This window comes from Hemitrygon akajei, chromosome 7 (assembly GCF_048418815.1).
Source record: "Hemitrygon akajei chromosome 7, sHemAka1.3, whole genome shotgun sequence".
Taxonomy (NCBI): Eukaryota; Metazoa; Chordata; class Chondrichthyes; order Myliobatiformes; family Dasyatidae; genus Hemitrygon; species Hemitrygon akajei.
The window spans coordinates 107398413-107416461 of NC_133130.1; the positions used below are offsets into that span (position 1 = coordinate 107398413).

General features: G+C 43.0%; 1 protein-coding gene across 2 annotated transcripts in view; it reads right to left on the reverse strand.

Annotated features, from left to right (window-relative positions):
- Positions 1-910: 910 nt before the first annotated feature.
- The window catches only part of ccr6a (chemokine (C-C motif) receptor 6a), a 48572-nt gene continuing 31433 nt past the window's right edge, over positions 911-18049 (reverse strand). For both annotated transcript variants that reach the window (XM_073051650.1, XM_073051651.1), the window contains exons 2-5: positions 14224-14307; positions 11424-11637; positions 6921-7003; positions 911-4677 (exon numbers count right to left, since the gene is read on the reverse strand). In XM_073051650.1, coding sequence (XP_072907751.1) covers positions 3570-4658 — 1089 coding nt within the window. In that variant the 5' untranslated portion in view covers positions 4659-4677; positions 6921-7003; positions 11424-11637; positions 14224-14307 and the 3' untranslated portion in view covers positions 911-3569. The remainder of the gene's footprint in view (positions 4678-6920; positions 7004-11423; positions 11638-14223; positions 14308-18049) is intronic.

Sequence of the window (18049 nt, forward strand, 5' to 3'; positions counted from 1 at the left end):
ACAAGCAGCAATTGACTACCATGCTACATCTGGGAGACTGAGGGCAGGGCTCAGGCCTCAATCGCCTTTATACCGGGGTCTGTGGGAGGAGCCACAAGAGCAGTCAGCAGGGTGGGCGTGTCCAGACAGATATATGTAGTTCACCACACCCATTAAGCTCCAAGAGAAGCACCCCTTTCCTTTAAAGGGGAAGGAACTCAGCGTTGCCCAACCAGCTGTAATGTTTTTCAAAACCATTGCGTGGTAGCTTTAAAGGCAGGTACGTGAACAGGCACAGAATGGAGGAATATAGACTGCATGCAGGCAGATGTGCAGCTTACATCTGCATCCTGAATGACACAGCCACTGTAGGCCGCAGGGCCTGTTTCAGTGCTGTACTGTTCTATGCTCTACAATCACCAGTGAAAAAGCATGCTGATACTGTCTAGAGGTCCAGCTGTTGTTCAGACCAAACATCAGAATGGAGATCGAAGTGACTTTGGCCGTGGAATGATTGTTGGTGCCAGAAACTGTTGATCTTCAGGGATCAACAGTTTGCAGAGTTTGTAGAGAATGGTGCAACAAACAGAAAAAAAGAACATCAGCGGAGGTCAGTTCTGTGGGCAAAAATGCCTTGCTAATGAGAGAGGTCGGAAGAAAGTGGCCAGACAGTTTCAAGCTGACAGGGAGGTGGCAGTAACCCCAATAACCACACATTACAACAGTGGTGTGCAGAAGAGCATCTCTGAATGCACAACATGTCAAACCTTCTGGGCTACAGCAGCAGAAGATCAAGGAGGTACACCCAGTGGCTTCCTAGAGGTACCTAATAAAGTGGCCACTGAGCATAGATTGGATGGCTAATCACTGTGAGAAATAATTGTAGAATGCAAGAAAAGACTTGTGGCACGTATTTATTTATACGCAATACAGGATAATCACTAACAAGAAGATTTTAATCCATTCAGCAAGCTATACATCAGAATAATAGTATTACTTTTATACAATCATATTTTTATCAGAAGATTCACGAACAAGAGACAATCTGCAGATGCTTTGTTAAAAGATTGCCCTTTTATAATCTGCTTATATCTGTTTATAACTCACTTGATTCCAGGTGAGGCAAACATGTTTACAAGGGCCCATAACAAATAATCTTGTGAACGGACCACCGAGGAAAGCAGCCAAGGTCTATTGCGTTCTGTCTCTTTTACTTTTGTCTTCTCTTTTTGGAGATGATTAGCCTCAGGTTAGCATTTCCCACAGCAGAGCAGCTGAGAAAAGAAGCAAATTCAGCTCCCTACTTCAACGCCCAGTTCCTTGGAAAGAAAGCCTGCTACTGTTTATGCACCTGCATGACACAGTACTTGTAACACATGACTTGCGACAAATGTTCTCCAGAGGAAGAAAACATTTGGGGTTTCATTCAACTTCCTAAACATCCACATAGAAATCAAACATAGCTAGAATACTCTTTTATACAGCTGTTTTAAAAATCATTTTGAACTGACACAATCATTGACCTAATAACAAATTTACATGAAGTATGTACCCTAAAATGACATCCCTGTTTTAAACACCTTCATTAAAAATCAAAGTATTTTCCTGTTCTGTCGTGTACATGGGCATTTAAAATGCAACATATCAGAATTGTGCCCACAAAATTAATCTGCATTTACCAGGTTTAAAAACTGTGGCATAATAAAACAAAATACATACTACTGTTACAATTATAAAATAAAAACTATTAGGGGAAAGGAAAAATTCTAGTAAATATAATATAGTAGAAAATGAACTTCTAGTGATCAGCTTATCTTTAAAACATTAAAAATTCTATATGTACATTATAAGGCAGGAGATCTGGTACAACATGACGGTGTACAGAAAATGTCATGTACAGAAAATGGTACTGAATTAATTACTCAAGTTCAGCAATTTTGCATAGACAACAAGAAGGTTCCTACATCTTGAGATAATCAATCACTTTCCATACTTTAGTTATCGCATCACACATAAAATGATGGAGGAACTCAGCAGGTCAGACAGTTCCAGCTCACCTCTGTTCTAAAGGGATGTTCTTGTATTCTGAGGCTGTGCCCTCTGGTCCAAGACTCCCCCACTATAGGAAACATCCTCTCGATGTCCACTCTATCTAGGCCTTTCAATTTTCCATAGGTTTTAATGAGGTTCCCCCCCCCCCCCCATTCTTCTAAGCTCCAGTGAGTACAGACCCAGATCCATCAAATCCATTAACTCTTTCAGTCCAGGGGTCATTTCTGTTACTCCTTGAAATACTGTGGTTCCAACATTGCTGCCTGTAATCTTATTAATCAGTTTCAGACTTCACTTACATTTTGCAATGTAATCGAAATTGATGTCAGTTTTCAATATAATCAGCTCTGAATATGTGGCAGAATGTGGGCTTGTCAATGGAGAATTCTGGGATGTTACCAAATGGTGTAAAGCTTGGCTGGATCCCGTATGTAGACGTCTCCCAATCTTCCCCATTATTCAATATTATCCCTCCTCCTTTGTGGCTCATTCACACTGATCTCTTCATTCTCACCAAAGTAATTCCACAGAAGTTCGTACTGCTCCTTTATTTTGGAGGAAATCCTAGATGGTGTTCTAAGTTTTCTTGTTACCTTCACTTCCCATAGTGGAATGATATGGACCTTGCGAATTATTTCATCGTGTGTGAAATCCTGTAACCTATAATGTTACAGCACTGCACACATCTGTGCTACCAAATTACTAATATTCTCCTGATATCTCTGTAATATATGGCAATAAAATTTGCTTCTCTCCTCCCTTTCCAAATGTAAAAAGTCTTAATATGCAACTTTAAAAATGAAGTTTTATGGATAGCTAGAGTGAAACCTTGGACTTATTTTTGTGCCAAGGAACAGACTCTATAGAATTTTATTTCCATGGAAGTTATTTAATCTAGTGAATTTTAATTAACATATTCCACAAATTCACTCAAGGGTAGAATATAAATGGTCTGTGGTCTCAAGGACTATACTTGAACTCAGTGGCCACTTTATGAAATACAAGAATGAAGAATCTAAGTGACTTTGACTGTGGAGTGGTTGTTGGTGCCAGATGGGGTGGTTTGAGTATCGCAGAAATTGCTGATCTCCTGGAATTTTCACGCACAAGAGTCTCCAGAGTTTACAGAGAATGGTGCGAGAAACAAGAAAAGGAACATCCAATTGAGTAGCAGTTCTTCTGTAAAACTGCCTTGTTAATGAGAGAGGTCAGGGGAGAATGGCTAGACTGGTTCAAGCTGACAGGAAGACAACAGTAACTCAAATAACCACACGTTACAACAGTGGCGTGCAGAAGAGCATCTCTGGATGCATAACACATCAAAGCTTGAAGTGGATGGGCTACAGCATCAGAAGAACATGAACATACACTCAGTGGCCACTTTATTAGGCAGAGGAGGTACCGAATAAAGTGGACACTGAGTGTATAATCCTTATTTAAACAGTATTTGGAATTTGAAATGAGAGATTATAGAGCATTTAAATACTTACTGTGAAATTTCATGAGATATGCATAACCACACAAAAAAAAGCAGATGATCACATTGTAAAGGATGATAAGTTGTCAATGTCAAAGTCAGATGTACGCCTTGACACAAACGTATCAGTGACAGGCCTTACTGAACTGTAGCGTAATGAAATGTTCTTTTTGCTTAAGCAGCAGATGTCTTGCATAATCTTCATTAAATACATTCTGAATTTAACACCAATAAAGGCGTAAAGGACAGGGTTCAGACAGCAATGGAGAAAGGCAATAGACTGTGTCACTGCGTGGACAATAGTCTTTACCTGGAAAGTTTCACAGCTGCTTGTTCTAAATAAATTATAAATTATAACAACATTGTATGGCACTTGACAAACCACAAAAGCTGCTACTACTGCGATTACAACCCGAAATGCCTTGTGTCTCTGGAAGTTTCTGGCTTGGAGAAGTGTCTTAATTATCAGAGAGTAACAGTAAATCATAATAAACAGAGGTACAAAGAAACCAAGTGTTAGCTGTAGTGCCGGAGTAACTGCCTTCCCTACATGTGAATTGTGTTTTGGGTATTTTATTTCACACACCATTTTTCTTGTTGTCTTGAACTCATAGCTTTCGCTAAAAATGAATGTTGGCAAGGATACAATAATTCCATAAAGCCAGACGAATATACAAACAATTTTACTGTAAACCAGTGTTTTTCCCTTGTAATTAAAAGACTTTGTCGCATGGACAATAGCAATATATCGATCGATGCTAATAGCACCTAGGAATATCATGCCACTGTAAAAATTGATACTGTATATGCCCTTGAGAATTTTACACCCAACGTCCATAAAGATCCATCCTTCAGGGGCATCTACAGCCCAAAATGGCAGGGTAACCACGAAAAGTATATCAGCTATGGCCAAATTCATGAGAAGCACGTCAGTCATAGATCTAACCCTCTTGTAGAACAAATAGATGACAACAACCAAACCATTGCCAATAATGCCCATGGCAGCAATAAATGAATAAAATATTGGAATGAACCATGGAAGTATCTTGTTCTCACTCATTCTGCACAATAATTCCACACCTTCATAATAATCTTCACTGGTGTTAAAATAATCATATTCTTCATATTCATATCTTTCAGTATAATTCATTTTGTTTGGTCTATCTCGTCTGCAAGACATAAGTATTCAACAATGATTGGTAAAGAAATGAACAGGGTGATTTATTCACATGACTATAATTGTTAACAAGAAACCATGCCAACTTATCAATAGTTCAACAACAGATCCTGCTTCACCTTTCCCAGCTTTTCAATTTCTTCATTGCAAAATCTGCTGTCAATTCATGTTGCTTAATTTAATTTTAAGCACACCAGAGGGATCTGGCCATGAGTATAAGGAATGTTAGACTATACCACCATAAGACATAGGAGCAGAATTTGGTCCATTGAGTCTGCTATGCCATTCCATCATGGCTGATTTATTATCCCTCTCAACCCCATTCTCCTGCTTCCTCCCCATCACTGGTCTCGCTAATCAAGAACCCATCAACCTCCATTTTAAATGTACAAATGACTTGGCCTCCACAGCCATCTGCAGCAATGAATTCTACAGATCAACCACATTCTGGCCAAAGAAGTTCCTCATCATCTCTGTTCTAAAGGGATGCCCTCCTATTCTGAGGCTGTATCCTCTGGTCCTAGACTCCCCCACTATCGGAAACATCCTCTGCACATCCAATCTATCTGGGCCTTTCAATATTCAATAGGTTTCAATGAGATACCCCCCTCATCTTTCTAAACTTAAGCCAGTACAAGGCCAGAGCCATCAAATGCCCCTCATATGTTAACCTTTTCATTCCCATTCGCGGTCAGCTTAGGCTCTTAGAACTTTGCCTCTTGTGTCTTGCTAAATTGAAACCAGGCAGCAAAAGCCAGCCAGACAGGTGGCATCATGGGTTAGGTGATACCAACAGGACTGGGCAGCCTATATACGAACGATTATACTGGTGTAAGACTTAATGGACATAATGACTTGGACACAATGCTCAATAAAGAAGTGGTTACAATCATGAAGGTTTTTGATGGAGGAGATAAAAGCAAACCATTTTCATTGACTGAAAGGTTTATTGCCAGCTGCCACAGATTGGCAAAAGAAGCAGACAGCATGAGAAAAAAGTTTGTTTTTCACTATTTTAAAGGTAAAGACTATAGGTTTCTTTGAAGAATTGAATAAATAATTATTGATTAAAAAACGGAAGGGTATAGCAAAAAAGCAGGGGATTTGACTTTACCTTTTAGTTATTATGGACTCAGTGACCTGTGTTGGACTATATAATGATTCTTTAGCTGTCAGGAAGACATGATACAGCAAAATGGCTGGGCACTTACCAGCAGAATTCAAGGTCAGCTGGTCACATTCATGAGCTCCCACAGTCCATGAGTTTAGTGTGCTTTTACCGAAGTTTTACTCAGTACTACCTCTCTGAGGGTCATCACCTTGTTGTGGTGGACAGAGTTGTGAGTGCCTGAGATCCCGAGGGTGATGCCGCCTGGAGCTTAGCTGCTGGTAGGGTCACCCAGGGCACTGAGGTCCAGGGGGAGGCCCCAGACAAAGAGCCATCCAACCAGGACTCCAGTGCCGTGTGACAATGATGATAAGACATCAGAACGGCAATGAAGGCGGAGGAAGGCTGCAGCAGTGAAGGGTCCCCAGTCATCTTGCTTTCCATGCCACTGGACCCTGACCTCTATCTGTATGGTGCCTGTCCATCACCCTCCCTCACATCAAACAAAGTCACGCACAGCTGCACTCCGTGAGGAGAATTACCCCTTGGAAGAACATTATACTCCATCCAAGTGATTTTTTACTACTACTGATCTAAATGTAGCTTGGTTGGTGAACGGTTACCTGCTTACAGTGGAAGATATCGCAATTGTCTGGGCCTCGTTTTAAAATTCATGTTCTCACCCTGAGGCTAGCAGTGTGTGTGGTCTGGCTGATAGGTAAGCACACTGGCCGTTATGTTGCCATGTGGGGAATGAGAATTAAATTTGATTTGTCCTCCTCAGATCCAAATAGTAGTCAGCTCACACTCAGCTCATTTTGTGATACATCTTCTCACTCTTTTACCCTACTGCAACCTCCAAGTGCCGTCTGCCTCCCTTAGTATTCCACCCAAGTTAACATCATTTACAAACTACCGTAGTCTATAATATTCTCTGTCATTGTACTGGACACCCAGAATAGCGGCCCAGGGAGCATTAAGAGTCCCATCTTGCCATTGTGGAATCATGCGTTCTTTATTCCAGATGGATTACCTACAAATAACCATTGCTTTGAAATACCGGTCATGAAATATGCCGTTGTAATGCAAGCTATTTACTTTTGTCATGAAAGTACTGTAGTTCTTACCTTTGTTAAGTGAGTTAAATGAAGTCTTTTTCCAAACACTATTGCCTAATGCCAGGAAGATTGACTTACTCCAGAGTAGTATCCTGAAATTTCAAACAATAAATTATAAAGAAATATGATGCTGTGAATTTAAGAAATTTACCGTTCATGATTAAAAACAACTTAGCTCCGAAGCGAATCATTTCTCTACCTGCACAAATTTACTTTTCAAATGAAATGTAACCAGCTGTGTGCATAGCACTTTTCAGGCATGGTACAAACAGGATGGTTTTCACCAGAACTGAAGGGGGAATCAATATCCTTGCAGAAGATTTGCTAGTGCTGTTCTGAGGGGGGAGGGGTATTTAAATTATGGCTACAGGGGGATGGAAACTAGAGCGCCAGGGCAATGAGTGGAGTGGTTGTGGGCAAATGTAGATATTAAGTCCACATCCAAAGACAGAAACCAAAATGTTTGAGGATGGTGGACTAATATTCTGAGTTGCTTCTGTTTCAGTGCAATGAATACCATAGGTATAGCAGATGAGCATAGAACATATCACAAAGTTATAGAAGACTACAGCACAGAAATTGGCCCTTCAGCCCATCTAATTCATGCCAACTCATTAATCTGCCTAGTCCAATCGACCTGCACTGGGTCTTTAGACCTCCATACCACCGCTCCCCACCCCCCAACATGTACCTATCCAAATTTCTCTTAAATGTTGAAATTGACTCCACATGCACCACTTGCACTGGCAGCTCGTTCCACACTCTCACAACCCTCTGACTGAAGAAGATCCCCCTCATGTTCCCCTTAAATATTTCACCTTTCACTCTTAAGCCATGAACTCTAGCTTTGGTCTCACCTAACCTCAGTGGAAAAATCCTGCTTGCACTTACCCTGTCTAAACCCCTCATAATTTTATATACCTCTATTAAATCTTCAATCTTCTAAATTCTAGAAATTTAAGTCCTAACCTCTTCAACCTTTCCCTATAATTCAGGTCCTCAAGTCCCAGCAACGTCTTTGTAAATTTTCTCTGCACTCTTTCAATCATATTTATTTGAGGTACAGCAGGGAATAGGCCGCCCAGCAAACCCGAATGAACATCTTTCCTGTGGGTAGATGACCGAAACTGGAAACAATACTCCAAGTTTAGCCTCACCAATGTCTCAAACAATTTCAAAATTAGATCCCAACTCCTGAACTCAATACATTGATTTATTAAGGCCAATGTACTAAAAGATTCCTTTATGACCCTCTCCACCTGTTACACCACTTTCAAGGAATTATTGAAATGCATTCCCAGACCACCCCCCGCCCTGCTCTACTGCACTCCTCAGGGTCCAACTGTATAAGACCTCCCAGAGTGCAAGACCTCACACTTGTCTGCATTAAATTCCATCTGCCATTTTTCAGCCCATTTCACCAGCTGGTCCAGATGTCACTGCAAGCTTTGGTAGTCTTCCTTGCTGCCCGCTACACCCCCAGTCTAGATGTCATCCGCAAATTTGCTGATCCAGTTTACCAGATTAACATCCAGATCATTGATATAGATGACAAACAACAAAGGACACAGCACCAATTCCTACGACACTCCACCAGTCACAGGCTTTCAGTCAGAGGGTCAACCATCTACAACCATTCATCTCAGGTGAAGCTACAGTCTAATCCAATTTACTACCTCATTTTGATGCCATGTGACTGAACCCTCTCAATAATCTCCCATTCAAGAGCTTGTCAAAGACCACGTTGACAGGATCCACTGTCTTGCCTTCATCAATGAGCTCTGCATCTGTCCTGACTGAGCACTGCTGTGACATTTTCTCTGACTAGTAATACCACGCCTTCCCCTTTAATCCCACCCACTCAAATCACGCCTGAAACAATGGAGCCCCAGAACACTAGGATGTCAGCCCTGCGCTTCCTGCAACCAAATCTCACTAACGGCTACCACACCATAATCCCATGTGCTGATCCACACTCTAAGCTCACCTGCCATTCCTATAATACTCTTTGCATTGAAGCATATACAGCTGCCACTATGCTCATCCCTTTCGTTCCTGACCTTGCATGCAGGCTTAACGACATCTTCCCCCACAAACACTCCACTATTCTGTTTGATGCTCAGAATCCAACCCCCTGCAACTCTTGTTTAAAACCCCCACCGCCATGCAGCACCAGCAAACCTTCCCACTAGGGTATTAGTCCTCTTTCAGTTCCAGTGCAAACCATCCCTTCCGTACAGGTCTCACCTTCCCTGAAAGAGAGACTAATAATCCAAAATCCTGAAGCCTTCCCTCCTGCACCATCTCCTTAGCCACGTGTTAAACTGTATGATCTCTCTACTTCCAGCCTCACACTAACACGTGGCACGGATAGCAATCCTGAGTTCACAGCTCTGGAGGTCCTCTCCTTTAACTTAGCACCTAACTCCCTGAACTCACTTTGCAGGAGTCTGTCAGCCCTCCTACCCTCGTCACTGGTACTGACGTGGGCCACAACCTGCGGCTGCTCACCCTCCCACTGAAGAATGCTGTGGACTTGATCTGAGATGCCCCTGACCCTGGCACCAGGGAGGCAACATACCATCTCATTCTCATCCTTTCTGTTCCCCTAACCAACAAATCCTCCAGCAATACAACTCGCCTCTTCTTCCCACTTCCTTTCTGAGCCATAGAGGCAGACCTGAGACCTGACCACTGTGGCTTTCCTCTGCTAGGTCATCCCCCCAATAGTATCCAAAGTGGTATATATTACTAAGAGGAATGGCCACAGGATTACTCTGCACTGGCTGCCTATCCCCTTTCTCCCTCCTGACAGTCACCCAGTTATCTGTGTCCTGTCCTTTGGTATAACTAACTCCCTGTATGTCCTGTCAGCCTCCCGAACGATCTGGAGTTTACAGAGAACGGTGCAAAATACAAAAACTATCCAGTGAGCGACGGCTGTGTGAACAAAGGGTTTGGTAACCATAGAGGTCAGTTGCCCCCCTGACTGGAGACCCGGGATGTGGTGTGCTGAAGAGATTGGTGCTCAGTGTGTTGTTGTTTGTCATCTAGATGAATGACAACTGGTTGGTAGAATTTAATAGATGAGGTGTTGCACCAGGGCAGGACTTTCACAATGAATGGTAAGGCACTGTGGAGTACATAGAACAGAGGGATCTGGCAGTACAGATTCATAATTCCTTGAAATTGGCATCACAGGTAGATAGAGAGCTTTTGGCATATTGATCTTCATAAATCAAAGTATTGAGTACGAGTTGTGTCGAAATTATGTAAGATGTTGGTGAGACCAAATTTAGATTATTATGTGCAGTTCTGGTCACCAACCTACAGGAAAGTTGTCAATAAGATTGAAAGAGTACAGAGAAAATTCACAAGGATGTTGCAAGAACTTGAGAATCTGAGTTATAGGGAAAGGTTGAATAGGTTAGGACTACTCCCTGGAGTGTCGGAGAATGAGAGGAGATTTGATGAAGGTATATATAGTTGGTGGGGCGGTATGGTGGAGATACGTCTCTACCAAATGAGGTGTAAGGTGCTTCTTCCCTCCACTAATCAGCAGGTCACTCTTGGGCAAGGTGTAGCACCTGCTTAAGCCCCCTCATGTGAAGCCATGGTGGATGGTCGTATGAGCAGCAGGTGCTGCTGCATCACAAGTTCTGGTTATGCAACCACTGACACCAGGCAGACAATCTCCGAAGAATATTGATAAAGGCTGGGTTCTTTAAAGACACTGCCCAGAAGAAGGCAATGACAAACCACTTCTGTAGGAAAGTTTGCCAAGAACAATCATGGTCACAGAAAGACCATGATCACCCTTGTCATATGACACAGCACATAACGAGTGGCCAATATAAAATTATGAGGAGTATAGATAGGGTAAATGCAAGCAGGCTTTTTCAACTGAGGCTGAGTGAGACTAGAACTACAGGTCAGAGGTGAAATATTTAAGGGAAAACTGAAGGGGAGCTTCTTTACTCAGAGGATGGTGTGAGTGTGGAATGAGCTGCGAACAGAACATAGATGCAGAATCGATTGCAACAATTAAGAGAAGTTTGGATAACTACATGGATGGGAGGGGCATGGAGGGCTACGGTCTAGGTGCAGGTTGATGTGGCTGGGCAGGTTAACAGCTTGGCACAGACTAAATGGCCAAAGGACCTGTTTCTGTGCTGTAGTGTTCCAGGAGTCTATATTTTCTTTGCAAATTTATTGTTAGTAACTAGATCCTTTTTAAGTTGAATTTCAGCAGTCAGAATTATCTTTAGCAATAGTCGCTTGCATAAGTAGGCTTGATCAATCTGCAACAGATGTCACCTATGGATCTATGGTAGTGGATGAAAAGCCAATGTGATAATAACTAAGGAAATTTTATTTTCAGACATGTTAACTGAGGGTTAAACACAAGAGATTTTGCAGATGCTGCAAATCCAGAATGACAGGCACAAAATGCAGGAGAAACTCAGCAGGCCAGGCAGCACCTCTGGAGAACTGAGAAATAAGATTTCTCACCTGCTCCTCGAGATACCTGCAACTGAAAGAACAGGCAAGGCTTCAGTTCTGGCGATGGAGCCTTTCCTCAGAACTGGACTGTGGTGTCCCCAGTGTTGTCCAGGACCAGCTGTGCAGGCCGCTTCATTTGTTGCTGAGCTGCAGATGATTGGCGAAGGATTTGCAGGTGTTTTGGGCCAAGGACGTTGCAATGAAGTAATTTTGCAGTGATAACCTGGAGTTAGGATGAATGGAAAAGCACACCCGTCTTCTTTTATGCTGTTTATGACATTAACCACTTCATTTTCTCATTGATACCCATAGTCGCTTGACACCACACTCGGACAAATGCTACCTCAATACCACACTCACTTTACCTCTGGAAGTCTGCTCTTTGGACCAAGGCTGTGATAAGGTTCGGGCAAACCCCAGAATGGGCAACAGGGAGGAATGGGTTATTGGCAGCAAGTAATGAGCAAATTCCCAGCTGACAGAGAAATAGAAGCTGGAGGTGTCCAGAAAGAATACAGGATGTGGAACAATGGTTGTCCCAGACTTAGTGGCGTGTGCATGGACAGGCAGGCAGAAGCAGGAGATGGAGGTGGGGAATATACTTTCCTCAGCAGTAGCAGGGACGTGCTGCTGCTCTCGCCAAGAAGGTGTGATTGGAACTATCTGAAGAGTAGAAGAGTGCACACACAGTGACCACTTCATTAGCTCTCTCCTGTACCTAATAAAGTGGCCACTGAGTGTATGTTTGTGGCCCTGTGTTACTGTGGTCCATCCATTTCAAGGTTCGATGTGTTGTGCAAGAGGTGCTCTTCTGCACGCCACTGTTCTAACGTTTGGGTATTTGAGTTACTGTCATTTTTCTAACAGCTTGAAGCAGTCTGGCCATTCTCCTCTGACCTCTGTGATTACCAAACCCTTTGCTCACAGAGCTACTGCTCACTGGACATATTTTTTTTTGTATTTTACACCATTCTCTGTAAACTCTAGAGACTGTTGTGTGTGAAAATCCTAGGAGATCAGCTGTTTCTGAGATACTCAAACCACCCTGTCTGGCACCAACAAACTTTCCATTGCCAGTGTCACTTAGTTCACATTTTTCCCCATTCTGAGCAACAGCTGAACCTCTTGACCATGTCTGCATGCTTTTATGTATTGAGTTGCTGCCACATGATTGGCTGGTTAGATATTTGCGTTAACGGGCAGGTGTTCAGGTGCACCTGATAAAGTGACCTCTGAGTGTAGAGGAGTAATCAATGACCTAAAACTGTGTGCACATTTCCTCAATTAAATGCACTTTCTATTGCATCAGTCTTCATCACGGTTCAGTTTAGAGTAGCATCTGCCTTCAGCTTTGGAGTGCCCTTTCACCCTGGCACAATACCATCCAGCACTAGCACTTGCTGTACTGGCTTATAGTCATTTCACTCATAAAACTAGAAGGCATATGAGCAGAATTAGGCCATTCAGCCCATCAAATCTGATCCGCCATTCCATCATGGCTGATTTATTATCCCTCTCAACCCCATTCTCATGCCTTCCCTCGTAACCTTTAATGCCCCGACTAATCAAGAACCTATGATCTCTGCTTTAAATATACACAATAACTTGGCCTCCACAGCCATCTGTGGCAATGAATTCCACAGATTCACCATGCTCTGGCTAAAGAAATTCCTCCTCATCTCTATTCTAAAGGGATGTCCTTCTATTCTGAGGCTGTGCCCTCTGGTCTTACTCCCCCACTATCAAAAACATCCTCTCTTAAGTCCACTCTATCTAGGTCTTTCAATATTCAATATGTTTCAATAAAATCCACTCATTTTTCTAAACTCCAGTGAGTACAGGCCCAGAGCCATCAAATGTTCTTCATACATTAACACTTTCATTCCCAGAATCATTCTTGTGAACCTCCTCGGGACTCTCTCCAATGCCAGCACAAACTTTCGTAGATAAGGTTCCCAAAACTGCTTGCAATACTCTTAGTGTGACCTGACCAATGCTTTATAAAGCCTAAGCATTACAAGCTTGCTCTTATATTCTGGTCCTCTCAAATGAATGCCAACATTGTATTTGCCTTCCTTTATTAACAACTCACTTGCAAGCTAACCTTTAGGGAATCCTTCATGAGGCCTCCTAAGATCCTTTGCACCTCTGATTTCGTTCCCATTTTGAAATTAGATTATGCCTTTATTCCTTCTACCAAAGTTTATAACCATACTCTTCCCTGCACTGAGTTCTATTTCCCACTTCTTTCCTGCCATTCTCCACACCAGCCCCTGCCTCAGCTCCCTAATAAACTCCTCCCCCCTTTCGAAACATGGAGAAAAGGCGCAGGGATGCGCTGATTATCCCTTTATGTCTGTTTCACCAATACGGCCGATTCTCTGCCTCAATGCTATGAAACTCTTTCTCCAGTGTATTCAGAATTTCTGTCGTCAAATAATTATCATGCCCTGCCAGTATACTACACCTCGGTATGTAACATTCCAGTATCTTACATTCAGTATCTTACACCCCATCTCACGTGCTTTAACTCTGCATATTTTCCTCTTCAGTGGGACTTTATCAAAGTAATTGGATTTTCAAATTTTTAAAAATCAAAAATCCAAACACTTATCAATCCTGAGTAACAGGAACAAAATGCTGGAAGAACTCAGTAGAGCAGGCAGCATCGATGGAAGGGAATAAACAGTCAAAATTCTGGGCCCAGACCTTTCATCAGAACCCTTCACCTTGTGATTATTCCCAAACATACCCCTGTTTTACTTTTTAAAGACTGGAGGATCATATTTTGACCCCAGATGGTACAAACCTCCTTCAAGTCAGTCACACAAGAGTTTCTTCAGATGAGCAACACATACAAAATGCCGGAGGAACAGAGCAGGTCAGGCACCACCTACGGAGAGGAATAAACAGTTGATATTTCGGGCTGAATTCCAAAATAAGGACAGGAATAGTCATGAATTACTTATCAACTTTGACAATACTATCCTCTAAAAACTCTGCTCAGTTTGTCAAACCTGCTTTTCCCTCTATAAGTCCATTTTGACTTTGTCCAATCCCATAGGTATATTCTTTTATAAAAGATCAGAATCAGAATCTATATGTCATGAAATATGTTGTTTTGTGGCAGCAGTCCAATGCAATACATAATTTTTAAAAACTATACATATATAGTTATATATATAATTGAATATGTCATACAAAAAGAGCAAAAAAGAAAAAATTAGTGAGGTGGTGTATATGGGTTCAGTGTCCATTCAGAAATCTGATGGCGTTGGAGAAGAAGCTGTTCCTAAAAGGCTGAGTGTGTGGCTTCAGGCTGCTGTACTTCACCCCTGAAGGTAGCAATGAGCAGATTCGAGATTGAAGATTGTTTAATGTCATTTCCTGCACACAAGTGTAAGGAGAAAGAAATAATCATTACTCCAGATCCGATGCCACACAGAATAAAACACAAAAGATAAAGAACACAACAATAACTATAAACACCATAAATATAAATACTTAAGATAACTTATATACATAGATTGCTAATATGACCATAAAGTGATGCTAGGCTGTACATAAGGTAACTGGGAGGGGTGCAGCTCACCTGAGAGGGGTGTAGCTCACCTGGGAGGGTTGCAGCTCACCTGGGAGGGGTGTAGCTCACCTGGGAGGGTTGCAGCTCACCTGGGAGGGGTGTAGCTCACCTGGGAGGGGTGCAGCTCACCTGGGAGGGGTGTAGCTTTCATGGCTGGTGTGATATACCATGTCTGAAAGCATGATAAAAGTTGGTTAGAGCGTCAGGGAAGGAGGCATACAGTTAATCCTGTCTTTCCTTGCATAGTCAGTAATGCCCTTAATGCCAGACAAATACACTGTGGATTGCTCTCAGAGAGGTGTTCCTGAACTTTTTCTGCAGAGGCAATCCTTGCCCTCTTGATGCCCAAGATGAGGATCCTCCTGGCTGCTCTCAGATCTGTTATATCTCCAGACCTGAAGGCAGGTTCCCGGGATTTCAGTAGGGAGCATACCTCAGCATTCAGCCAGGGCTTCTGATCGGGCTGTGGGATGACCGCTCTTGATGTACCAATGTCGCCTACACACTTGCTGATGCAGCTGGTGACACATGAGACATATTCTGTGTCTACTCCGTTTGTGGCGTCCTCTTTGAACATCTGCCAGTCGCTCCATTCAAAACAGTCCTGAAGCATAGAGATTGCCTCATTAGACTATGCAGTGATGGTCCTCTTGTCCGGCATGTCCTGGCTGATGGGGGTCCTTAATGACAGATGCCTCTTGAAGGTGTCCTTGATGCTGGGAAGGCTAGTGCCCACGATGGAGCTGGCTGAGTTTGCAACCTTCTGCAGCTTTTTCCGATCCTGTGCAGTGGCCCCTCCGTACCAGATGGTGAAGCAGCCAGTCAGAATGCTGTCCACGGTACATCTGCAGAAATTTGCAAGAGGCTTTGGTGACATATCGAATCTCCTCAAACTCCTAATGAAGTATCGCAACCTGATGCACCATCAATAACTCACTCTGAGACGTAAAGGCGAGGTATCGGCTTTTATTGACTAGAAGAAGGAACAACCAGTGATTGACCACCATACTACATCCTGGAGACAGAGGGCAGGGCTCAGACCTCAATCACCTTTATACCGGGGTCTGTGAGAGGAGCCACAGGAGCAGTCAGCAGGGGGCGTGTCCAGACAGGTATATGTAGTTCACCACACAACCATTGTGCCTTTTTGTGATTTGGGCTCAGGTTAGATCTTCAGAGATGTTGACACCCGGGAGCTTGAAACTGCTCACTCATTCCAGTGCTGATCCCTCGATGAGGGCTGATGTGTGTTCCCTCAACTTCTCCTTCCTGAATTCCACAATCAATTCCTTGGTGTTTCTGATATTAAGTGCATGGATGTTGTTGCAACACCACTCAACCTGACTCCTATCTGACTCCTGTACACTTCCTAGTCAGCATCTGAACTTCTGCCAACAAATTTATAGATGGTGTTTGAGCTGTCTCTAGCCGTACAGTCATGGATGTAGAGAGAGCAAAGCAGTGGGCTAAGTACACATCACTGAGGTGCTCCAGAGCTGATTTGTCATCGAGGTGGAGAGATTATTTCCGATCCACTCTGACTGTGGCCTCCCGATAAGGATGTCAAAGATCCAGTTGCAGAAGAGGTACAGAGGCCCAGGTTTGGAGCTTGTTGATTAGTATCAAGGGGACAATTGTGTTGAATGCTGAGCTGTATTATTCAACAGGCAGCAGCCTGATGCAGGTATTGCTGTTGTCCAGCTAATCCAGGGCTGAGAGCAGAACCAGTGAAATTGCATCCACTGTGGACTTATTGGGGCGGCAGGCAAATTGCAGTGGGTCCAGGTCCTGCTTAGGAAGAGCTGATCCTGGCCATGACCAACGTCATCACTAGCTGTTAGTGCAACTGGGTGACAGCCATTGAGGCAACTTTCCCTGCTCTTCTCGGGCACTGGTATGATCCCAGCATTTTGTTTGATATCAGAGTAACCGGCCTATTGTGCTCTGTTTTATTTCTCCCTCTTTCATTGCATAGTGGTGTTCCATTTGCCAGCCTCCACTCTGCAGGGACTGTTTCATGGTGTACACTCCGTGGCCATTTTATTAGGCACACCTGCTCGTTAATGCAAGTGCATAATCAGCCAATCATGAGGCAGCAATTCAGAGCACGGAAGCAGACGATGTCAAGAAGATCAGTTGTTGTTCGGATCTAACATCAGAATGGGGAAGAAATGTCACCTCAGCAACTTTGACAGTGGAATGATTGTTGGTGCCACACGGGGTGGTTTGAGTGATCTCCTGGGATTTGCGTGCCAACCGTCCTTAGAGTTTACAGATAATGGTGTGAAAAACGAAAATCACTCAGTGAGCAAAAATTCTGTGGGTGAAAATGCCTTGAGAGGTCAGAGGAGAATGGCCAGACTGGTTCAAGCTGACAGGAGGATGAGTGTACGTCAGTGCAGATCCAGGTGCAGTCTCTATTTCTGTGCCTAGGGGCTGTCATATCCACACACTCTACTCTGACTGGACTAGGAAAGTTAATTATAGAGCAAAACACAGAAACATGCCCTTTTTTTTTTGCTCAGTTACTTGGAGAGCTAAGGAAGCTGCACAGAAGCATGTGTGCAAGATAAAACCACCTCTGTAACATTATGACTGGCAGGTATCATTTGGGGTTGGCTGCACTTACAACACAGACAGGGGTTAGTCATTTGAAAAGTTTAATGGTGCAGAACTTGATTGGGCTTTCACCAGAACAAAGGGAATATGGTTTATACATGTATGCGGGTATCCAGAGATCTCACACGGACAAGGATGATCAAAGTTAACGTATGATCAATGAACATATATGCCACCATATGCAACCCTGAGATTCATTTTCTTTCAGACATTCACAATAAACACAAAGAAACACAACAGGGTCAATGAAAACCCTCACACGGCAAGACCGACAATTTGAAAAAGGCAACAGAATGTGGAAATACAAAAAAAGAGAATTAATTAATTAAGCAATAAATATCAGAAACATGAGATGAAAAGTCCTTATGGGAACAGTTCAGTTTTGGGGTTGAGTGAAGTTGAGTGAAATTATCCCCTCTGGTTCAAGAGCCTG